Raw genomic sequence first — 23,383 nt, forward strand, 5'->3', positions numbered from 1 at the left:
AACCCTTCATCAGAATAGCAAAGACTGAAGAGAATGATAATTTTCTGGTGAATGAAACATGAATTTTCATGTTTTTAAAGGTTTGAATTGGTAGAACCATGATAGAGGACAACATACACCAAGACCCTATCAAATGTGTATAACCCAGAAATTCCATTTATGGAAATTTTTACTGAGATATAATTGGCATATAACATGCATTATTTTCAGATAGGTAAACAACATAATAATTTGATACATGTCTACATTGCGAATTGATTGTCACAATAAATTTCGTTAACATCCATCACCATACATAGTTATTTTTTCTTCAATCAAAACTGTTACGTTCTACTCTCTTAATAACTTTCAAAATATACAACTCAGTATCATTAACTATAGTCACGAAGCTCTACTTTACATCTCTAGGACTAAAAATAAGGAGTGCTTCGTGAATTTGTGTGACATCCTTGCCCAAGACCCATGCTCATCTTCTCTGCATCATTCCAATGTTAGTGTATGTGCTAAAGCAAGCAATATAGAAATTTAACATAAGGAAATAATGCACCCAAAAGTGTATACGTGAGGATATTAATTTTCATCAATATTTATGACTACCCTTAAAAAACTGAAAACAGTCTAAGTGTCCAAAAGTAAAGAAAAAGCTGAGTAAATTATGGTACATTTAAATAAGTAATCCATATAGCATGCAAACTTATGTTGCAGAATTTTTTCACAATGTTTTTGATACATCATGAAATGAAAAGTCAGACAGACTATATAAACAGTATGTGTGTAATGCCATTCTTTAAAAATATAAATCTCTATGTACATGTGTGGAACAATATTAGAAGGGCTAACAGTTAACATTGGGCATGGTGGATTTACAGGTGGCATTTCTTTGCTTGTTGATATAATGGGATATCAAATAAGACTCTTACTGTTGACTAGAGGTGTTAGCTCGGGCCACAGCGACCCAAAATAACACCCTACATGCTCCATACCCTGACATTCCATGAAGGCTGGCTAAAAATTCATGCTGGAAATAGAGAAGGCCCTTGATGGATGGCAAGGTGCTCAGTGTGTGTGGCTTGATCACAGCACACTCCCCGGCCCAGAAGGAAAAGAGGAACTGCTCACCTCAAACCAAGTAAGAGGCATTTCAAGCAGACCACATAGGACATAGAGTCTGAATCTGATTCACACCTGAAGAATCTAAAAATCAAAGTTGGCACATGCTGCTCTATTACAGGAATGCTAAGAGATGGGGCCGCTTTGGGGGTGACCAGCCCCACAAAAGAGAATCCATGTAGGGGTTACTTTAAAAGGGGGAGGGGGCGTAAGCATGGGAAGGAGAACAAGGGAACTCTTTGAGGTGACAAAAATAGTCTTCATCTCAACCGTGGTCATGGTTACATAGGCATAGAAATTTGTCAAAACTCACCAAAATGTACGCTTAGACCAAATGCATTTTGGTGTAGGTGAATTTCACCTCAATCTATCAGGCTGATTTTTTTTTAAGGGAATGGCTAGAAAAACACCATGAACCCAAGACTGCATCCAGGGACCTGGCAAAGAAACCATTGATGAAGCCAGTTTAATAAGCAGTGGTAATAAAATGTGAAGTTCTTTTTCAGCTTGTGCCCCGCAGAATCCAGGGCATCCAACACATTGGCAACACTTTATTTTCTTTATGCTCATCTGTGTTGTCTAGGTTTCTCTGCTTCAAGTAGCTGTTATTTTCATAGTTAGAAATACAAACAACAAATCGCTCTTTTTGAGCTTTTTGAGGTATGGTTGACTTACAATGTCCTGTTACTTTCAGGGGTACAACACAGTGATTCGACAATTCTATACACTACTCAGTGCTCACCACAATAAGTGTAAACAACAAATATTCTTTTACAAAATAATAGAAGAGGCAAGTGCCAAGGCCTGACGGGAATACGCATGCTTACTGAAGACTCGTCCAAAGCAGGTTGTGTGTTTTATCTTCCCCACATCTTCCCATGTTTTCCATCTTAACCTGTAAGCTGCGTCATTTTGAAGGGAGAAAGAATGAATTAAATGACATCGAAATCATAGAAGTGGTTCATGCCTGACTTACGTCGCATCAACCCTCTCCACGCCGCGAAAGTAGCTGACGCCATCTGATGTGTTTCGCAGATGGTGGCATTTATCGTCAATTCGGTAAGCCATCTGTTTATCACTCAGGTCCTTCTCCAGCTCGTGCTGGGAAGCTCTGTTAGCTCTGTAACACAAGTGGGGAAATAGAGCTTCAGGTTTAGGAAACAATTTGATATGAGGAAGAGTAACTGGCTCTTCTGTGCTGGGACCCAGCCACTACTGCTATCTGGGTCTCTCCTCTTTCACACAATGTCCAGCTTCCCAATTAAAAGGAGCCTTCCCTGGAGATGTTCATACAAGTGAGTAATTAGAACCCTGTCCACACTTCCCCTCCCATGGTGTGTGGTGGGGCTTGGGGGAGAAAAGGTATAGATAAACAGAAGGCAGGTATCTGGAGCCCCAGGCCTGGGATCTGTCTTCCTAACACAAACATTGCTCCAGACAGGACCCTGGTTTAAAGTAATCTGCCCACATCTGTGCCTCTATTTCCTTCTTCTTTTTCCTCTTCCATACCCTAATTCCTCCACTCCCTGAGTGCAATTCCCCAAGAAGTTCTATAGGGTATAGACATTTATAGACAGCCTCCCTCCTTCCATAAGTGACCTCAGTTTGCGGTCACATAAGGCCTAAGAAGTTTGCCAGGAGGTAGAAACCAAGCATCAGTATTGAGCTCTGGGGCCGGAGACAGAGTGATTGAAAGGAGATCAGGAATTGGGGGCCCCCAGGCTCACCTGCTCCAGTAGCCACCCTCCTGGGAAGGAAGAGGCTCTGAGATACATGGTGCTCCCTGCCCTGCCAAACAGAGAGGAGACCTGGCAGCTCACTACCAAAGAGATAGACCCATGGGGTGGGCATGGGAGACAGGTGAGCCATGTCTTTACTCATGTAGTGGTTGATTCAACAAATAATTACTGAGTGTCTACTACCTGTCAGGCACTGTTCAAGCCTGAATGCATCAATGGACAAAGCAAACATCTCTTCTCTAAAGAAGCGTACATTCTATTTTTTTAAAAAGATTTTACTTATTTATTTGAGAGAGAGAGAGCACATGAGAGGGGGGGGTGTCAGAGGGAGAAGCAGACTCCCTGCTGAGCAGGGAGCCCGATGCGGGACTGGATGGATCCAGGATCCAGGATCATGACCTGAGCCGAAGGCAGTCGCTTAACCAACTGAGCCACCCAGGCACCCAAGAAGCGTACACTCTAGAGGGAGGAGAGAGGCAATACCCCCAATGAATAAGCAAATCATGTGGTTTGTTAGAACAATGCAGAAAACAAAGCAGAAAAAAAGGAAACAAGAATGCGAATGATGATTTAAATAAGATGGTCAGAGTAGGACTCCTTGAGGAGGCAATGTTTGAGCAAAGACTTGCAGAAGGAAGAAGCAGATCACTCAGGGCCTCACTGGAGGACATTGGAAGGAGTCAAGTTTTCCTCCAAGTGAAATGAGAGACCACTGACTTACAAGTTTGAAGGATCATTTGGTGCTGGGTTTAGAACAGATTGTAGGGGGCAGGGAGACCCATTAACAGATAGGTACAGTTACCCAGGTGAGAGACCGTAGTGGCTTGGACCAAGGGGGTAGCCGTGAAGGAGGTGACTAGTGTTCAGATTCTCAGTATGTTTTAAAGAGAGCCAAGAGACTCCCCTAGGATATTAAACATGAAGGGGTAGGGGAGAGGTGAAGCTGAGTAATTGGAATAGCAGAATTCCATCAACAAAGGTGGGAGAGTAGGCTGGGAAGAAGGCAGAAGTTCAGCCAACACACTGAGCTTGAGCATCCATTCAACATCCAAGTGCAGATACCAAGGAGGTTGTTGGAATTTGGGAGAGAGGTCTGGGATGGAACTAAAAATTGAGGGATCATTAGCATAGAGATAGTATTTGAAAAAGCAAGACAACCAGATGATCATCATTTTGGTGTTCCTGGCATCAAAAAATGGTCTTGGCGTACAGGAGCCACTTGGTAAAGCCTCCGTTGAATGGAATAGATTAATTCCAGCTGCAGCTTCCCCTTAGCTTATCTCGTACCTTTAGGTAAGTCACTTGACTTATCAGAGCTCTTCTTTTTGTGTGAAACAGAAATGAGGGTAGCAACATGCCAGTAACCTGCATTTTGATCCTGAAACACTTTTGTGAATTCTAAAACACGTGCAAGAGATGAAAGTGAGAGAGCTGCCTCCCCTTGATATTTCTGTGTTCAATCTCCCATCTCAGGTTATTGTGTTGAAACTCTGGGATTAAAGGCCTTTCTCATTTGAGGCCTGGGACCATGAGGCCCCACACCCTTCCTCTCTTGGGCTGATACACCCTTGACCACCTCTGACCTAACCTCAGAACCTCCTTAAGGAAGGTGCTTGAGGCAGCACCCCATCCACCTGTCTTATAGCCCAAGATGGGAAAAATCTTGGCTGCCATGTTGGTGCATTCCATTTTCAACTGAGATCCAAACTGAGGCCTTTGTTGGGTGTTCCAAAGCAAATAGAGTTGAGAAACCCTCCTCCCATCGCCTCCACTGCACCAAGCCCAATGACCACGTTAAGAATTCCATAAACCCTGGAGAAACCATCCCAGGAAATGAGGTAGACGTTTTATCCACTGCGTATTAAACGAAAACCAAGGTCTTTAAAGGATCACCAACAAAGGTTCCACACAAGTCATACATGGAGCCAGAACTTTCTGCAAAGACCTGAACAGGGCTGGGAAGATGAGGCGGTTTGTAGCAGAGACTGATATGAAGATGTAGCCGTGGAACAATCTGGGCAAGAAGAGTGAAGAACGTGGAGGATGAGCTGCAGATTTTAGGTTATAAAAGAAAATAGGATTGGGAACTGGACCCGAAGAAAACAGAACAGACACCGTTCTGTGAACGACGCTAAACTGTGGTTCTCTGATTTCTAGGCAGCAGAAGCCAAAAAGTAATATCAGAACTGCACTGCTTTGTATTTATAGCTCAGGTAAACAGTATAGTTTACCAAACCATGTGCAGTAAGTCATCCTTAACTCATCTTCTATCCATCCTCAACATTTCTAGACTAAAGAACACTTCCAATCACAGCTAGGAAGAGATGCCAGCCATCTAAACTTCACCAACCGGTGGAGCATCAATCCTGATGGGCACAGTGGGCAAACAAACAAGCAGAACTGATACCTCTATAACACGTATTCTTTTCAGGGTCTCACACCTTATCCCTGACAAGGTCAGTATAAGCAGAAGCATCCTTTCCTTTGGGTGACATATTCGATGCTGTTTTCCATGGCCATAATCAGATGAACATTCATCTTTCTAGTCATGTTAGGAAAGAGGCTCAACCAATGTGTTTTCTATGCTGACGGCTGTTATCATGGCTTAAGACCTTCTTTTGATTATTATTCTCCCCCGCCGCAGTCCCCACCGTAAATATTAAGTACCTACTATCTACTATTGCCAACAAAAGAGGGATTTGTATTCTGGGAGAGAGTAGGATGGGTGAACGATTACAGCGCTGCAATGGTATAACCAGAGCACCGGGAAGCAGGTACCAAGGGTCCCTGGGAAATCAGAGAAGGCTGAGTCTTTAAGGAGCTATGGAAATAATCATGAAAGTGAGCCACAATTCATCACTTATCCAGCTGTTGGGCTGAATATATACAAGTCAATCTCTCCTCAAAGAATGAAAGTCTTTTGAGTTAAAAGAAATCTTAGCCATACTCCAAGGTAGGGCAGAAATCCTTTCTTTAGCATCTCAAAATTAGTTTTTTAAGATTTTATTTATATATTTGAGAGAGAGAGTACACGTGCCTGCATGTGTAAGTTTGGGGAGAGGCAGAGGGGGAGGGAATCTCAAGCAGACGCCATGCTGAGCACAAAGCCCCACACAGGGCTCAATCTCATAACCCTGAGATCATGACCTGAGCTGAAACCAAGAGCCTGATGCTTAACTGACTGAGCCACCCAGGCGCCCCTCAAAATTATTTCTTTAGCTACAAATTTAAAGCAAGCACTCCAAGAACTCATCTCAACCTCCAAATAAAAATGTATATGTGCACGTGTGTGTGTGCATGTGTATCCATATATAAGAAATCCTTACATGAGAAGCTAAGAGAAATTTGAATGGGAGGCATGAAAGCATAGTTTTGAGATAGATTTTAAATTGTATATAGAGTGAAAGATCTTACGCAAGTTGAGCAATGGCCTTATCCAAATGCAGCTTCATCCTTTCTTGACAACACAGAATAATATCAACTTCCTACTCAATTGAAAAAAAAAACACATTAATGTTTTCATCATTGGGTATAACATCCAAAGTCAACAATGTAACAAAACATCAACAAAGGAAAACTCTTCCTGGAAAAAAAATTGTCAACTAAAACAAGAAAACAATTTTTACACCCACTTATTTACCTTTATGCCCTCATGGTCCTGCAATCTAAACATTAAACTGAGGTTCACCCCTTTATAGGGCTACAGGAAAATTATATTATGGAACAATTTGGGACAGGAGTAAAACTGTAGGATTTGTCTTTGTTTTTATCTCTGGCCCTTAACTAAAACAATATAACAATAAGTTAGTAAATAAATTCTGGTGATGTGCAAGGTTGAACTCAGTGCAGGCTTCTTTTATAATAACTATTCTTCCAAGACAAAGTAAACTGGGGAGGGAAAGGGGCAGCCAAAAAGGGATCTCCCTCTGGCAGTGCATATAACCGCAACAGACCCAGCTCTTTGGTCCAAATAGAAATTTGACTTCCACACCGGGAGGCCAGCCCTCCCTCCATTGCCTGTACCCCGCAGCTCAGCTCCTACACTCAGACAAACACCTCTGTACACTGCCCTACTTGACCACACACATGGCATTCTGATGCCTCGAGGATATATATGCTATTACGCAGCATGTGTTATATCAGAGACGTATTAAGTAAACATTTCTCAGGGCGCCTGGGTGGCTCAGATGGTTAAGCGTCTGCCTTCGGCTCAGGTCATGATCCCAGGGTCCTGGGATCGAGCCCCACATCGGGCTCCTGGCTCAGCGGGAAGCCTGCTTCTCCTCCCTCTGCCTCTCTCCCTGCTCATGCTCTCTCGCTCTGGATCTCTGTGTCTCAAATGAATAAATAAAATCTTAAAAAAAAAATAAACATTTCTCGCTGCCCTCTGAAATTCATATTCACATTAGAAAGTCTAGAAATTCAAAATAGCACCGAGAAGACATTTAAGAAGTGCACATGGTCACTGTTTTCACTTTTTCAAGCACAGAGGGATCACCCTATGTGTATTGTTTCGTGGCCTGCCTTTTCATTTTATTTTTTTTTAAGATTTTATTTCTGTATTTAGAGAGAGCAGGGGCAGGGGCAGAGGGAAAGGAAGAAAGAGAATCTCAAGCAGACTCCCTACTGAGTGCAAGCCCGTGTCGGCTCAATCTCATGACCCTGAGATCATGACCTGAACTGAGATCAAGAGTGGGACGTTTAAAACCGACTGAGCCACCCAGGTCCCCCCACCTTTTCATTCTAAACTTGAACATTTTCCCACGACATTGAACTATACCATGATGAACAACCTCAGTAAATGTTGAGACACCACCAAAGGGGTATGCCTTTTTTCAAGGTTTTGACAAATACAGCCAAATTGCCCTTCCGAGAAGCTGTACCCATTTACAACAATAAATGAGAGTACGCTTCCTCTCCTCACCTACTAAGCGGTCACTACCAAATCCTCTCCATTTCTGTCAGCATGATAGGACCCCTCCCCCAAACAACAAACCTGGTGAAATTTGCAGGTTGATTTTTTTTCTTTTGTTTTTTAATTTTATTTTATTATGTTATGTGAGTCACCATACCGTACATCATCAGTTTTTGATGTAGTTTTCCATGATTCATTGTTTGCATATAACACCGAGGGCTCCATGCAATACGTGCCCTCTTTAATACCCATTACTGGGTTAACTGCAGGTTGATATTTTAACTATGTATTTGTTCATCATTCAATTTTCTTCTTTTACGAATTACCTGCTTCTGCGCTTTTTCTGTTGTTTTTTTCTTATTAATTTATAAGGATTCTTCTATTTAAAATTCGATCTTTTCCCATCATAAATGCCATTAATGTAAGCATAGATATATAATATAAAAATATATGCATATTTTTAACCAGTTTGTCCCTTGTCTTCTATTTTTGCATAGTGAGTTCGATATTTAGACATACATGATTTCTATGATGTCAAATTTATTAAATATCTCCACTTTGTTCATTTGATTTTAAAGGCCTTCTCCACTCCAATATCAATTACTACTCAACTATATAGTCTTCTTATTCTTTTATTGCTTCACATAAAAATATTAAATATGCCTGGAATTCATTTCAGTGATAACCCTACCGACTCCTTCTTTGGTCCTCTGAATTAATGGAATAAGTGAAAATTACTTCCCACCTCATGTTGTCATCAAGGTTCCCCCTGCCCTTACAGGTAGCAAAGGTTTCTCACACATTCTCACAGTGGGTTGTGTATCAGTCTTTGTTTTTAGTGTTGTTCAGTCTTCATCTTTCTCTATGGCTTGATGTGTGTATAGCTATTTCGCTAAAGTGTTGCCAAAGGATGCAGGGAATGCTGCTTAGAAAATACTACTTAACACCCAAAATCCTAGTGAGCTTTTACACTATGTATACACAATGCATGTAGTGGGAATGTCTGGGACTTTAATGGGGGAAAAAATGCATTTAATGAGACCCTTATTATAAAAAATATTCTTCAACAATAATTTCTATATTTGAATTTAAATAATGTCCTCTGATGTCAGATGGTTGGGGGCAGAAGGGTTCATGGAAATAGGGAATGCCTACCTTTGGAATTGTCTCCCACTGTTAATTTATCTATTAATCTGTACTCAAGGTTCATATGGCTTTAAAAAGTTCAAGGAGTTAGCCTGGTCTAGGAGGACAAAAAGATGGTACCCTGATCAATCCCCCAAGAGAAGCCATTCTATAAGAATTTGGTGAATATCACTGATTGAATGTAAAAGTCAACAGAGTTCATGAGAAAATATTTCAATGTGGCCACCTTCTTCAAAAGCAGGCCTTTTAAGGCTACTTCTTTTCTTTGCCAATGTTTATTTAGTTATTCAAAAAAATTAGACCAGTGTTGGTTAAAAGATATGCTAATATCACTACTTTGAGTAAGCTAAGGATAGACTCATTACTTGAATTAATTGGCAATGATCAAGACACCCCTCAGTTGACAAACCATTACTTTAACTGCAGATTTAGTTATTTTGAGATAAAGTAACCTCTGCTACTGGTCTAGAAAATACTAAACCCCTAAAGCAGTGGTGGTGGTTGTTTAAAAAATAGATTTACTGAGATATAATTCATGTACAATAGAGCTCATGTATTTGACTGTACAATTCAATGGTTTTCAGTATATTCAGAGTTATGTAACCATCACCAGAACCAATTATAGAACATCCTCATTACCTCCCAAAAAACAACATACCCTTTCACTGTCACCCCGTTTCCAATCTCCTCAGCCTGTTTCTCTGAGGCTACCACTAATCTACTCAGTCTCTATAGATTTCCCTAATCTGGACATTTCACAGAAATGGAATCCTGCCATGTGCCATCCTTTGTGCCTGACTTCTTCACTTTGCATAAATTTTCAAGGATCATCCATGTAGTAGAATGTTTTAGCACTTTTTATGGCTAAATAACATTCTATTGTATGGCTACACCACATTTTACATATCACTGATCAGCTGAAGGACATTTGTGTTGTTTCTAAATGGCTGTTATGAATAATGCTGCTATGAACATTCATGTACAAGTTCTTGTGTAGGCATGTACTTTTTTTTCTCTTGGGCAGATGCATAGGAGTGGAACTACTGAATCATATGGCTACTCTATGTTTAACCATTTTCCAAAGCAGGTGCATCATTTACATCCCAACCAGCACATTCTCACCAACACTTGCTATTATCTGTGTTTCTAAGTATAGCCATCCTAAGGGGTGTGAGGTGGTACTTCATTGTGGTTTTATTTGCATTTCCCTGAAGAACTACTGATGAGCATTTTTTACTGCCCTTATCAGCCAGGTGTATGTTCACTTTGGAGAACTCTCTGTTCAAATCCTTTGCCTTTTTGAGTTGGGTTATTTGGGGTTTTTTTAGCTTTAATTTCAAGAGTTTTTTATATATTATAGACACAAGTCCCTTATCAGATATATGATTTGAGAAGATTTTCTTCCATTCTATGGATTTTCTTTTCACTTTGTTGATGATGTTCTTTGAAGCATCCAAGTTTGTCATTTGGTAATGATCAGTTTATTCCTTTTATCTTATGTTGTGTGTACTTTGTGCTTTTGGTGACAGATTTAAGAAAGGGTTGCCTACTCCAATGTCACAAATATTTATGCCTATGTTTTCTTCTAAGAGTTTTACAATTGTGGCTCTTACATTTAAGTCTTTGATCCACTTTTATTCAATTTTTTATATATGGTGTGATGTCAAAGTCCAACTTCAGTCTTTTGCACACAGATATCCAAATGTCCTATCACCATTTGTTCATGAGAGTATTCCTTTCCCAGTTATCATTTCGGCACCCTTGTTGAAGATGAATTGATTGTAAAAGGGAGGGTTTATTTCTGGATTCTCAAATTCTATTCCATTGATCTATATGTTTATCTTTATTGTCTCATGTATTGTAACTTTGTAGTAAGTTTTTAAGTCAAGAAGTGTGGGTCCTCTGAATTTCTCCTTTTTCAATATTATTTTGGCTATTCTGAATCCCTTGAATCTCCATGTGAATTTCAGGATCAGCTTGTCAGTTTTTACAAAGAAGTCAACTGGGATTTTGACAAGGATTCTGTTGAATCTATGGTCCATGTTGAGAAGTACAGCCACCTTAACACTATTTAAGTCTTCCAATACATGTACATGATATGTCCACTCATTTAGGTCTTCACTAATTCCTATCAACAATATTTTTTTTAATTTTTTTATTGTTATGTATATCACCATATATTACATCATTAGTTTTTGATGTAGTGTTCCATGATTCATTGTTTGTTCATAAAACCCAGTGCTCCATGCAGAATGTGCCCTCTTTAATACCCATCACCAGGCTAACCCATCCCCCTACCCTCCTCCCCTCTAGAAACCTCAGTTTGTTTTTCAGAGTCCATCCTCTCTCATGGTTCCTCTCCCCCTCTGACTTACTCCCCTTCATTCTTCCTCTCCTGTTATCTTCTTCTTTTTCTTTTTTCTTAAAATATGTTGCGTTGTTTCAGAAGTACAGATCTGTGATTCAACAGTCTTACACAATTCACAGCGCTCACCGTAGCACATACCCTCCCCAATGTCTATCACCCAGCCACCCCATCCCTCCCACCCCCCACCACTCCAGCAACCCTCAGTTTGTTTCCTGAGATTAAGAATTCCTCATATCAGTGAGGTCATATGATACATGTCTTTCTCTGATTGACTTATTTCACTTAGCATAACACCCTCCAGTTCCATCCACGTCGTTGCAAATGGCAAGCTCTCATTCCTTTTGATGGCTGCATAATATTCCATTGTGTATATATACCACCTTTTCTTTATCCATTCATCTGTCGATGGAAATCTTGGCTCTTTCCACAGTTTGGCTATTGTGGACATTGCTGCTATAAACACTGGGGTGCACGTACCCCTTCGGATCCCTACATTTGTATCTTTGTGGTAAATACCCAGTAGTGCAATTGCTGGATCGAATGGTAGCTCTAATTTCAACTGTTTGAGGAACCTCCATACTGTTTTCCAGAGGGGTTGCACCAGCTTGCATTCCCACCAACAGTGTAGGAGGCTTCCCCTTTCTCCACATCCCCGCCAACATCTGTCGTTCCCTGACTTGGTAATTTTAGCCATTCTGACGGGTGTGAGGTGGTATCTCATGGAGGTTTTGATTTGGATTTCCCTGATGCCGAGCGATGTTGAGCACTTTTTCATGTGCCTGTTGGCCATTTGGATGTCTTCTTTGGAAAAATGTCTGTTCATATCTTCTGCCCATTTCTTGATTGGATTCTTTGTTCTTTGGGTGTTGAGTTTGATAAGTTCTTTATAGATTTTGGATACTAGCCCTTTATCTGATAAGTCATTTGCAAATACCTTCTCCCATTCTGTCGGTTGTCTTTTGGTTTTGTGGACTGTTTCTTTTGCTGTGCAAAAGCTTTTTATCTTGATGAAATCCCAATAGTTCATTTTTGCCCTGGCTCCCCGTGCCTTTGGCGATGTGTCTAGGAAGAAGTTGCTGCGGCTGAGGTCGAAGAGGTTGCTACCTGTGTTCTCCTTTAGGATTTGGATGGACTCCTGTCTCACGTTTAGGTCTTTCAACCATTTGGAGTCTAGTTTTGTGTGTGGTGTAAGGAAATGGTCCAGTTTCATTCTTCTGCATGTGGCTGTCCAATTTTCCCAACACCATTTGTTGAAGAGACTGTCTTTTTGCCATTGGACATTCTTTCCTGCTTTGTCAAAGATAAGTTGACCATAGAGTTGAGGGTCCATTTCTGGGCTCTCGATTCTGTTCCATTGATCGATGTGTCTGTGTTTGTGCCAGTACCATACTGTCTTGATGATGACAGCTTTGTAATAGAGCTGGAAGTCTGGAATTGTGATGCCGCCAGCTTTGCTTTTCTTTTTCAAGATTCCTCTGGCTATTCTGGGTCTCTTCTGGTTCCATACAAATTTTAGGATTATTTGTTCCATTTCTTCGAAAAAGGTGGATGGTATTTTGATGGGGATTGCATTGAATGTGTAGATTGCACTAGGTAGCATTGACATCTTCACAATGTTGGTTCTCCCAATCCATGAGCATGGAACGTTTTTCCATTTCTTTGTGTCTTCTTCCATTTCTTTCCTGAGTATTTTATAGTTTTCTGAGTACAGATCCTTTGCCTCTTTGGTTAAATTTATTCCTAGGTATCTTATGGTTTTGGGTACAATTGTAAATGGGATCGACTCCTTGATTTGTCTCTCTTCTGTCTTGTTGTTGGTGTATAGGAATGCCACTGATTTCTGTGCATTGATTTTTTATCCTGCTACTTGACTGAATTCCTGTACGAGTACTAGCAGTTTTGGGGTGGAGTCTTTTGGGTTTTCCACATACAGTATCCTATCATCTGCAAAGAGTGAGAGTTTGACTTCCTCTTTGCCGATTTGGATGCCTTCGATTTCTTTTTGTTGTCTGATTGCTGTGGCTAGGGCTTCTCATACTATGTTGAATAGCAGTGGTGAGAGTGGACATCCCTGCCGCGTTCCTGACCTTAGGGGAAAAGCTCTCAGCCTTTCCCCATTGAAAATGATATTCGCTGTAGGTTCTTCATAGATGGCTTTTATGATATTGAGGTATGTACCCTCTATCCCTATACTCTGAAGAGTTTTGATCAAGAAAGGATGCTGTACTTTGTCAAATGCTTTTTCTGCATCTATTGAGAGGATCATATGATTCTTGTTCTTTCTTTTGTTAATGTATTGTATCACGTTGATTGATTTGCGGATGTTGAACCAGCCTTGCAGCCCAGGGATAAATCCCACTTGGTCGTGGTGAAGAATCCTTTTAATGTACTGTTGGATCCTATTGGCTAGTATTTTGGTGAGAATTTTTGCATCCATGTTCATCAAGGATATTGGTCTGTAATTCTCCTTTTTGATGGGGTCTTTGTCTGGTTTGGGGATCAAGGTAATGCTGGCCTCATAAAATGAGTTCAGAAGTTTTCCTTCCATTTCTATTTTTTGGAACAGTTTCAGGAGAATAGGTATTAATTCTTGTTTAAATGTCTGATAGAATTCCCCTGGGAAGCCATCTGGCCCTGGGCTTTTGTTTCTTGGGAGATTTTTGTTGACTGCTTCAATTTCCTTAGTGGTTATAGGTCTATTCAGCTTTTCTATTTCTTCCTGGTTCAATTTTGGTAGTTGATACACATCTAGGAATGCACCCATTTCTTCCAGGTTATCTAATTTGCTGACATAGAGTGCTCATAATATGTTCTTATAATTGTTTGTATTTCTTTGCTGTTGGTTGTGATCTCTCCTCTTTCATTCATGATTTTGTTGATTTGGGTCATTTCTCTTTTCTTTTTGATCAGTCTGGCCAGGGGTTGATCAATCTTGTTAATTCTTTCCAAGAACCAGCTCCTAGTTTCGTTGATCTGTTCTACTGTTCTTTTGGTTTCTAGTTCATTGATTTCTGCTCTGATCTTTAATATTTCTCGTCTCCTGCTGGGTTTAGGCTTTATTTGCTGTTCTTTCTCCAGCTCCTTTAGCTGTAGGGTTAGGTTGTGTATTTGAGACCTTTCTTGTTTCTTGAGAAAGGCTTGTATTGCTATATACATTCCTCTCAGGACTGCCTTTGCTGTATCTCAAAGATTTTGAACAGTTGTGTTTTCATTTTCATTGGTTTCCATGAATTTTTTTGATTCTTCTTTATTTTCCTGGTTGACCCATTCATTCTTTAGTAGGATGCTCTTTAGCCTCCATGTATTTGAGTTCTTTCCGACTTTCCTCTTGTGATTGAGTTCTAGTTTCAAAGCATTGTGGTCTGAAAATATGCAGGGAATGATCCCAATCTTTTGGTACCGGTTGAGACCTGATTTGTGACCTAGGATGTGATCAATTCTGGAGAATGTTCCATGGGCACTAGAGAAGAATGTGTATTCCGTTGCTTTGGGATGGAATGTTCTGAATATGTCTGTGAAGTCCATTTAGTCCAGTGTTTCATTTAAAGTCTTTATTTCCTTGTTGATCTTTTGCTTAGATGATCTGTCCATTTCAGTCAGGGGGGTGTTAAAGTCCCCCACTATTATTGTATTGTTGTCAATGTGTTTCTTTGCTTTTGTTATTAATTGCCTTATATAATTGGCTGCTCCCATGTTCGGGGCATAGATATTTACTATTGTTAGATCTTCTTGTTGGATAGACCCTTTAAGTAGGATATAGTGTCCTTCCTCATCTCTTATTACAGTCTTTGTTTTAAAATCTAATTTGTCTGATCTAAGGATTGCCACCCCAGCTTTCTTTTGGTGTCCATTAGCATGGTAAATGGTTTTCCACCCCCTCACTTTCAATGTGGGGGTGTCTTTGGGTCTAAAATGAGTCTCTTGCAGACAGCATGTCAACGGGTCTTGTTTTTTTATCTGATCTGATAGGCTGTATCTTTTGATTGGGGCATTTAGCCCATTTACATTCAGGGTAACGATTGAAAGGTATGAATTTAGTGCCATTGTATTGCCTGTAAGGTGACTGTTACTGTATATTGTCTGTGTTCCTTTCTGATCTATGCTGCTTTTAGGCTCTCTCTTTGCTTAGAGGACCCCTTTCAATATTTCTTGGAGGGCTGCTTTCGTGTTTGCAAATTCCTTTAGTTTTTGTTTGTTCTGGAAGCTTTTAATCTCTCCTTCTATTTTCAATGACAGCCTAGCTGGATATAGTATTCTTGGCTGCATATTTTTCTCATTTAGTGCTCTGAAGATATCTTGCCAGTCCTTTCTGGCCTGCCAGGTCTCTGTGGATAGGTCTGTTGCCAATCTAATGTTTCTACCATTGTAGGTTACATATCTCTTCTCCCGAGCTGCTTTCAGGATTTTCTCTTTGTCTCTGAGACTCGTAAGTTTTACTATTAGATGTCGGGGTGTTGACCTATTTTTATTGATTTTGAGAGGGGTTCTCTGTGCCTCCTGGATTTTGATGCCAGTTTCCTTCCTCACATTAGGGAAGTTCTCTGCTATTATTTGCTCCAATATACCTTCTGCCCCCCCTCTCTCTTTCTTCTTCTTCTGGGATCCCAATTATTCTAATGTTGTTTCGTCTTATCGTATCGCTTATCTCTCGAATTCTGCCCTCGTGATCCTGTAGTTGTTTCTCTCTCTTTTTCTCAGCCTCTTTATTTTCCATCATTTGGTCTTCTATATCGCTGATTCTCTCTTCTGCCTCATTTATCCTAGCATTTAGTGCCCCCATTTTTTATTGCACTTCATCAATAGCCTTTTTGATTTTGACTTGGTTAGATTTTAGTTCTTTTATTTCTCCAGAAAGCGTTTCTCTAATAACTTCCACGCTTTTTTCAAGCCCAGCTACTATCTTTAAAGTCATGAGTCTGAACTCTAGGTCCGACATCGTACTAATGTCCGTATTGAGTAGGTCCCTGGCTGACGGTACTACCTCTTGTTTTTTTGCTGAGGTGATTTTTTTCGTCTTGTCATTTTGTCCAGAGGAGAATAGATGAATGAGAGAACCAAATGCTAATAGGTTTACAACGTCCCCAGCAAATATACTGTATACAAATCAGAAAAGACCTGAAACCAGTGGAAAAGAAAGGGAAAGAAAGAAAAAAGAGAGAGAAAAAAAAAGAAAAAAAAGATAAAAACAAAAACAGAACAATACAAAAAAAGCAGAATATGATCAAATATGATCAGGCTAGTGCATAGATCAGTGCCACACACTAGATTTTGGGCATATTTTGGTCTGTTAGAAAAAAGTGCCTCCTAAAATTTTAAAGGAAGAAAGACATATATGTACAAAATAAGGGTTGATACAATGAAGGGATGGAAGATGACTGTAAAGATGAAAATTATAAAAGATTTTATAAAAGGACTTGATAAGAAGTTGTTTGAAAAAAGAAAGAAAATTTAAGAAAAAAAAAAAGGAAAAAGGGAGAGAATGTGATCAGGCAGGAGACTAGAACAAAGCCATACACTAGTGATTTAGGGTATATTTTGATCTGTTAGAAGAAACTGTATCTCAAAATTTTAAAGAGAGAACAACTTATATATATATGCCAAAAATAAGGGTAACTACTATGAAGGGATAAAATATGATTCTAAAAATGAAAAATAAAAAATGTTTTTTTTTAAAAGGATTGATAAGATGTTGGTTGAAAAAGGGAAAAAGAAAAATAAAAAAAAACCAGTTAACAAAAATTAACTTTGATGAACGAATGAATCATGGTAAAAAAAAAAAAAGCCATGAATTCTATGTGCAGTATTCCCCTAGCGCTGGAGTTCTCCCGTTCTCCTTGATCGGTAAACTTGGTCTTGGCTTGCTGGCTGTTCGTGCTGATCTTCTGGGGGAGGGGCCTGTTGCTGTGGTTTCCAAATGTCTTTGCCGGAGGCTGAATTGCCCTGCCCTTGTCGGTCCGGGCTAAGCAAGCTGCTCGGGTTTGACCTCAGGAGGTTTTGTTCCCTGCCAGCTCTCGGCACAGCCTTGGAGGACCAGGGCAAAAATGGTGTCCTCCCAATCTCCACCCGGAGGAGCTGAGAACTCGGGGCCCCGCTCCTCAGTGCGCCCCCAGAGAAAAGCATTCACTCCCGTGTCCCCGGTCTCCGGCCGCACTCCGTGCTCACCCGGCCTGTGACCGAGCGTTTCTATGTCTGGCACCTGACCCCGTGTGGAGTCTCCAAACCCAGCAGATCCCTGCGGTGCGCTCCCGCGCCGCTCCTCCTGGGGGAGGAAGGGGAGTCTCCCCGGCTCTGCCGCTTGTTGGGTCCCTGCTGGAGGAGCAGTGGCCCGGCTGTCACTGATCACAGTTTATGGCCACCCCAAGCTGAGAGCCCGCGCCTTGGCTCCGTCTCTGCAGCCGGCTTCCCCGCTCCGATACCCGGGAGCTCTGGCGCACTCAGGCACCCCCGGTCTTTCTGTGACCCCTAGGGTCCTGAGACCACACTGTCCCGCGAGGGTTCCACCCCCTGCTTAGCCACTGCAGCGACGTCCCTCAGCCGAGCCAACTTTTAAAAGGTCCGATTTTGTGCTCCGCGGCTCTAGCACTTGCCAGAAGCGGCCGGCGGAGGCCCCCTCCCCCGCGGTCTATCCTCCCGAATATAGCCTCGGACTCACTTCTCCGCACGTCCTACCTTCCAGTAAGTGGTCGCTTCTCTGTTCAGAGAGTTGTTGCTACTCTCCTCTTCGATCTCCTGTTGAGTTCGTAGGTGTTCAGAATGGTTTGATCCCTATTCAGCTGAATTCCTGAGACCAGACGAAATCTAGGTCTCCTACTCCTCCGCCATCTTGCTCCTGGCCCGAAACTCTATTTTTAATTCTATCAACAATATTTTATAGTGGTTCTGAACTCTGGCTGTTCATTAAAATTACCTGGGGAATATTTTTAATACCAATGCCTAGTCCCCACTCCAGATTTGAATCAGAATTTCTGGGTGTGGGACCCAGTCGTTGATGTTTTTAAAACCTTCTTCAAGTGATTCTAAGGTGCAGCCAGGTTTGAGAGCTAGAATAATACACTAAAAGTAGTAAAGTTTAAAAAAAAGAAAAACTCTTGTAAATACCAAGAGATATTCTGAGGAAGTTAAGAATTGTTAGAACCAACGTATAATTTACTTGATACAAAACATCTCAGGATCAGTGAGAAGAGGCCAAAGGATATTTGCTGGTAAATTCTTCCCCCTTTAGAATGACAAAGTAGATTACAGATTATTTCAAGATGGGAGATTCATCAGAGGTAGGGAAGGAAGAAAGAGCAGAGCATCGACCCATCCACATAAAGCTACTTGATTCAGGATCTTGTTCCTAATCACTCATGTGGCAGCAATAGGTACTGTGGCTTTTATAAAATAGATTGCATAGCCTCTTTGTAGTGGCCAAAACTTTCCTGAATTTGTTATTTCCACGCATATTTCTTTCGGAGGATCACACAGTAGAGGAAAGCAAAGAGCAAATTAAAAAAAAAAAAACTTCTGCTTATCATCCATAATGCAATAGGTCACTAAAAATAATTTAATGCAATGTTAAAAGGGACCCTGATGATTTATGAGGATAATATTACTGATGACCAAGTTGCTAGCTCATCACATTTACTTTCTTACCAAGGATTTTTTTTTTTTTTTTTTTTTTTTTACCAAGGACCAATCACAGAAAGGCAAACAGGAGGGACCCAGCCATGCTGGTTCAAGGATAGTGAATTGATTTCCTGCTGCAGAAATTCAGCAAGTCAGAGTAGGAAATGGGACTGAGAAGGAGTGAGAGCCAGACAATGGAACGTCATAGAAATTAAGAAGTCAAGGAAGAGTTTTTAGCGGCTCGAACCACTGGTGATAATGGTAGTACAGATCCAAGTAAAGGGAAGATATTGGGGGATTTCGCATTAACCAGCTCTGAAGGAGGAAAGGATGGTTTTGAACAATGGTAAGAGAGAACAGAATGGAAAGGAGAGGAACAATTTTACAGAAGCCGGAAACTGATTACAAAGGGTGAAGATAGTCAGCAAGCCATGCCACAAGTGACAAACAGGAGAACCTTGGTACCATCAGTAGGAAGGGGAAGGTGGAAAGCATCGGGGTAGAAGGAAAGTACACTTTCAGGCTTCGTGAATATGAACCAAAAAAGCGGGGAGGGTAGCAGGCTTACCAACATAAGTTCATTTGACAGGGACTTAGGGACACAGAACTAATGCACAATAGAGTGTCTGGCCTGAAAAAGAGATTAGGAAGGGCCAAAGCATGTAGTGGATGATATCCTAAGGAATGGCACAGATCTTGTGGGAGTAAGTCTGGCAAGTGAAGGCCACAGAACTTAGACCTAAGTCACATTTAATTGGTGGACATGGAAGGGAGCCTAGCAGGAGAATCAGCATAGTAGTGCACATATGGCTATCAGCTTCTGGATGACAATTTGGCTATATAGCAAAACTTCCCAAAAGCGTCTGCCTTTTGACCCATCCATTACATTTCTTGGTAAGTATTCTAAGGAAATAATCAGAAACACATACAGTTGTCAATAATAATATTTTTGTACACAGCTGTGTTATTATAATAGCAAGAAAACCAAAGGGGGACTGAGATAGGGAAACAACTTAACTATTCAAAAAGAAACAAAAAGAAAGAACTGATTTTTTTTTTAAATGGTAGCGCCTTCACATTGTGGAACACAGTGTAACCATTAAATCATGCATATCATACATACACACATAGAAGTGTATCTAATACTATAGGAAGAATACCCCAACACAATTCTTAAATGAATAAAGCACTTTCAGAGGGGAAGGATGAATAGGCAGCACACACAGGATTCTTACGGAAGTGAAAATACTCTGTATACTACAATGATGGATATGTCATTATACCTTTGTCCAAACCCATAAAATCCGCACCACCAAGAGTGAACCCTGAGGGTATTCCGTATTCCAGACTTTGGATGACAATGATGTATCAATGTAGGTTCATCAATGGTGACAAATGTACCACTCTGGTGGGGGCTGTTGGTAATGGGGGAAGCGGTACCCTAGCAGGGGCTATATGGGAAATCTCTATGCCTTACCCTCAGTTTTGCTGTGAACCTAAAACTGCTCTAAAAAAGATTAAGTCTTTAAAAAGAATGGTGCTGCCTTCCCTACAACCATATTTAAGAATAAACATCACTGAGCATTTATCCATCAAAAAAAGCACTATTCAAATTATGTATACAGTATAATTCTAATCTTGAAGACATGTTTGTGTGTCTTTAAGTTGGAGGGTGTCTAAGTATGATCAATAAAAAGAAATTCTCTGAAATTCTCTGAATAAACTGAAATTCTCCAAAATTAACAGTGATTTCTGTCCAACTGAGCTTCAGATGATTTTTATCTTTCTTTATCCTAGTCTGTGTCTTTTGAATTCCCTCAATAAACATGCATTACTTTTATAACCAAAAAAAAATCTTTTCTAAATGCTATAACATTTGATACTATAACTTATTTATAAATGGCTTCATATAACATAATTTTTGTTTGTTTCTACACATTAAGCACATGTTTGCAACTACATTTCTTGCTATTGACCATACTTACCGTCAACAGTTCGGCTTCCACTTCATCGTGAACTAGATCAATCCCCATTCTCTTCTCTCGATGAAACAGACATTCTCTGGCTACCTACAGATACACAAACAATGGGAAGCACTAATACAAAGTAACTAAAATCAGCTATGAGCAGCTCTAAGGATTTGGTTCTAAAACAAGTCAATAGATACTCCCAATACCAACTTACCAACTTTTCAAGCCATTTTGCGGGAAATCTAGCATGAGACCCACCATAACAACTAAGTAAATCCTTATTGCTAGTTAAAAGGTAGATCTCACTCTTCAAAGCGATTTGGAAAAAAATTCTAATTTGGAAAGGTGACAAAATCAAGCATATGGCATCTATTTGATTCCTACAAATTAACATCAGAGAAAATTACTCAGCATTAATTTCTGCTACAGAAATAATATCCTGAAACATTATTTCCAAATATTTTCTACTGAGATGAGTGAGGAAGAAGCAAATTATTATCCTTAAAGAGTCCAAAATATTTGTGTAGCCAAAAATCCAAGTGATTATTTTAAGTACCATTTATTGTTTTCCTAATTACAAAAATAATGTGCCTTATCCATTAAAGAGAAAAAACATAGAAAAGTAGAAAATGATTTGGCCATATTCCTATCACAGTTTTGTTGTTTATAACAAAACAGAGGTTATAATGTCCTTACAATTTTACATGATGCTTTTTAGGATTGACATTAAATGGTAAGCCCCGCTCATAAAATATTCTTTGAGACAAAGCATGCTAATGACTCGGGTGGAAAACAGCTTGGATTGCTAACAATAAATTATGTATGAAAGAACATTATGCAAATGTTAAAACAATTTTTTCAAAGATTATTTCATGACATGGAATGACTGTATAATGTGAATGTTTTCAGCATAAAATATAATAGTACGTGCAGTGTAATGTGGACATCATATTGTTGAACAAAATCTTTGAATGAATGTATATTTTTTTAGTAAAATTTCTAGTAAATTTTAGTAAAATTTCTAGTAAAATTCATTTACTAGAAAATGAATTAATGGGTTGAGGGGAAAATGAATTAATGGGTTGAGGGGAACTCTGATTATTTTCATGTATATTACTAATCTGCTTTTTGTAAGTTTCTACTAACCCAAGTCTAGTAGGATTCTATTCATCTTACCTGCAACATAGAAAGGTATCCATCTTCTTCACTTTGGCCAATTCTAGATGTCATCAGTTTCCACTGTTGCAAATATGATAGGCCAAAGATGGATACTTCATTGATTTAATTTGCATTTTTATTAGGGAATTTTAACTTTTTTTCTTATATTAGTTGATCATCTGGATTTTCCCTTTTGAGATGTTTCTGTTTATGTGACTAATTCTAATTTTAATCAGGACCTTCCTACACTGTGCTGATAGTAAATGTTCAAACACAGAGGAACATCTGGACAAGAATTGCAGAAAAAAATACAAATTAGACCCATCTCACTGAAAGGAAGAAACTGCATGTCCTCTGGAAATTCAGAGGGCAAGTGGCTATCATTTTAAGGATACTCTAAAGTGGAGCGGGTAAGGTGGGGTGCAGAATAGACCAGGAAACCTCAAAATGAGCCAGAGCACAAAGAAAGTATGGAAGGGCTTCCGATCCTAAAAAACATCTAATGATAAGTTAATTTAAAGGACATCATTTGAGAAATCCTTTCTTAGGATTTCTGGAGGTTGTGTGTATTTTTGTGTGCTTGTGTTTGGTGGGGGGACAGGGTGGGAGTGTGCAATAAGAAATAACAACGTTCAGGGGTCTCCAACAAACTCTTCAACCCACTAGACTTCTAGCTCCTTAATTTTCTAAACTCTTCTGCTATAGATGTCATAATAAAGACCTACTGCAAATGTTTATCACATGGGAAGTAAGTCATACAAACATGAAGAAAAAAATGGTGTTTGCTTCATCAATATATATACACCTTCTGATTTCCGTAATTTGTGCATCTTCAAATTACGGAATGTCTTCTTTCAATGGTGGTGGGTAGAATGGGGTTGGAGCCCCCTCCCTCAATCACACACTTGGCGGGGTTGGGGGGGGTGGGGTGAGCAGTAGCCAGAGGCCAGCAACAAACTAAAATGCTGCCTCCATGACCATAACAACTGGCTTAACCTCAGGCCCATTTCTCTATTCAATCAAACTCACCCCATCTCCTAAGATGGTCTCATTGATCATTTCACTGTGCCCTAAAAAGGAATCATAACATATGCACAGGAGGCATTTCATGACACAGATTAAAAGAATAGGACTTTTTCCCTTCAAATATTATATACAATAATCCAAGGACAGCAACACCCAGGCAGCCTTTTTAATAAATGGGAAGATGGCATTCTTACCATAAAACACCGTGGACCCTAAGGGTGTCTCTACTTAACCTCCTTTGCTTTGCATTCAGAATTCATTCTACTTAAAAGGTTGTTCTGTAGGATGTGTAAAACTGGTCATGGTTTTAGCAACTACTAAAAGTAGTTATAGATGGACTGAT

The 23,383-nt window shown here is 40.0% G+C and overlaps 1 protein-coding gene and 1 non-coding gene across 2 annotated transcripts in view; both read right to left on the reverse strand.

Moving 5' to 3' along the window:
* Nucleotides 1-23,383, reverse strand: part of TEKT3 (tektin 3) — a 46,355-nt gene that overhangs the window by 13,094 nt on the left and 9,878 nt on the right. The window contains exons 3-5 of the mRNA XM_027626301.2: nucleotides 20,872-20,955; nucleotides 6,264-6,334; nucleotides 2,087-2,230 (exon numbers count right to left, since the gene is read on the reverse strand). Of these exons, the coding sequence (XP_027482102.2) occupies nucleotides 2,087-2,230; nucleotides 6,264-6,334; nucleotides 20,872-20,955 (299 nt within the window). The remainder of the gene's footprint in view (nucleotides 1-2,086; nucleotides 2,231-6,263; nucleotides 6,335-20,871; nucleotides 20,956-23,383) is intronic.
* LOC113908431 lies at nucleotides 413-516 on the reverse strand. Its single transcript, XR_003515493.1, has one exon. It is a non-coding gene; the product is annotated as a U6 spliceosomal RNA (small nuclear RNA).

The sequence above is a fragment of the Zalophus californianus genome, chromosome 16 (genome assembly GCF_009762305.2).
Source record: "Zalophus californianus isolate mZalCal1 chromosome 16, mZalCal1.pri.v2, whole genome shotgun sequence".
Taxonomy (NCBI): domain Eukaryota; kingdom Metazoa; phylum Chordata; class Mammalia; order Carnivora; family Otariidae; genus Zalophus; species Zalophus californianus.